The sequence below is a fragment of the Chaetura pelagica genome, unplaced genomic scaffold (assembly GCF_000747805.2).
Source record: "Chaetura pelagica isolate M959 unplaced genomic scaffold, ChaPel_1.0 scaffold10, whole genome shotgun sequence".
Classification (NCBI taxonomy): Eukaryota; Metazoa; Chordata; class Aves; order Apodiformes; family Apodidae; genus Chaetura; species Chaetura pelagica.
The window spans coordinates 2,054,594-2,056,382 of record NW_009952263.1 but is presented as its reverse complement, the minus strand read 5'-3'; the positions used below and the strand labels follow the sequence as shown (position 1 = coordinate 2,056,382).

The window sequence follows — 1,789 nt, the reverse complement described above, 5'->3', positions numbered from 1 at the left end:
AACAGCACTAATGGTGTTGTCCAGCTTATTTAGGTTCTGACGTAGCTTCTCAACTTGCAAGTAGAGTGACTTAGCCTTGACTTGACGAATCTTTTCCACCTTGGATGGGGGAATAGGGAGGAGAGAAAAGCAGGCTTACATCAGGAAAAAGACAACCCAATACACAAACATTTCATAATGTCACTCTTCGAAACATAGAATTATTTAGGTTGGAAAAGACCTTTAAAATCATCAAGCCTAACCATTAATCTAGCTCCACCATGTCACTAGTTGTGCCACTGTTGCAGCACATTGTCACAGAACTGCTGAAAAAGCCTCAAAAAAACATGTGAAGAAACAAATGAGGCAAAGAATTACTTATCCAAACTCAGGATTTTTTTCTCTCCCATCTTCCAGCCAAAATCATATATTCTTACTCAGAGTACTATTTGAAAGCAAAAGTCACTTGCTTACTAATAACTTTCTTCCTCAAATGCTGTTCTGTTTTTCCTCTAGTTGCAAGGTACTTGACAGATCATCCAAACTGACTCTAGAGAGGACAAGTGTTACTACAAGCTCTCAAAAAAGCAGAGGTTGAGGCTTTTCTAACCAGAACTGAGACCAACTTCAGAGGTTAGGCTGTTATCACACAAAGCTGAGGCTAGGAGTCAGCATCAGCTAAATAAAGCACATGGGCTCCTGTCATTCCCCTGCCTGCCAGAACTGTTTTTGACTGGCTGGGTAATACTAGACATCTAATCTCCAGGAATTTTTAGGGTCCAAATACTTTAATATTTTCCTGCAAATGCTGGCAGTCATGCTGAGCTAGTGCTTTACAATAGGACACTTTATAGTGTCACTTCAAATGACACAGAAGGTGCTGCTGCCAGTCACCTTGTGCCAGGCTGAAGCCCAAGCAAAAATGGTTTTGTGTGTGTTTATCTTTACTCATGAAAAATCACTTTAGACCATCTGGCAAAGACACCTGCCTTGTAAAACTAATGAAACATGTAATTGCTTTATTGTTGCAAGAAACATTTCCTTATGTCTGAATAACCTGCTTGGCTGCAGAACAATACCAGTAATGTATTTTAATAAGGGACAACTGTCTGAAGACTCCTTAGTTCTACACTGACTAGGTAACAGAGGTACTAACATGCTATTTAATTTAAAGTTACAGCATGCAGGTTTTACCAGACTTAAAAAGAACTTGGGAGTTACTTCCTCCAAATTTCCAAAGGAAATGACCAATCATAGGTCTCAGCTTAATGCCTGACCCTCAGCTTTGGTACTGAAAATTATTTACTAACATCCTTCATGTGAGGACTTGATACCCTCAGCTTTTTTTGCTGTAATTATTTACATCCACCACTTTTTAAAGATGGTTTATAACCTGAAGAGACCTTGCATTTAAGTCCAGACAACTCAGACAAAATGCATTTACAAATAACTTAGGGGCAGCTCTTACTTCTCCTGTACTAGGTATGCCTCAAAAAGAGAAGGCTGCAAAGCTTTTTGGGGAAATCTAACAGTGGAAAGTAAACTCATCTCAATCCAAAACCTCAAAAAAAGCAACATTAGAAGTACAGTAACTGTATCAAGTACATTTTTAATCTTACCACTGACACTTCTAGAAGAAGTACAGAAAACCAAATATGTCTTTGGGGGATTACTCTTACTGCAGCTTAAGTAGTTCCCTACAATAAAGTTTTACCAGAGTGGTCATTTTGCTGGCAATAGATATTAAACCAGAAAATTACTGTTTCAATCACTGTAGATGGGGAGGTGGCAGAGCAGAAGTACTTCAGCA

General features: G+C 38.8%; 1 protein-coding gene across 1 annotated transcript in view; it reads right to left on the bottom strand.

Annotated features, from left to right (window-relative positions):
- The window catches only part of TRIM71 (tripartite motif containing 71, E3 ubiquitin protein ligase), a 14,286-nt gene that overhangs the window by 1,400 nt on the left and 11,097 nt on the right, over nt 1-1,789 (bottom strand). The window contains exon 3 of the mRNA XM_010007613.1: nt 1-99. This exon is cut by the window's left edge and continues 1,400 nt beyond it. Within this exon, the coding sequence (XP_010005915.1) occupies nt 1-99 (99 nt within the window). The remainder of the gene's footprint in view (nt 100-1,789) is intronic.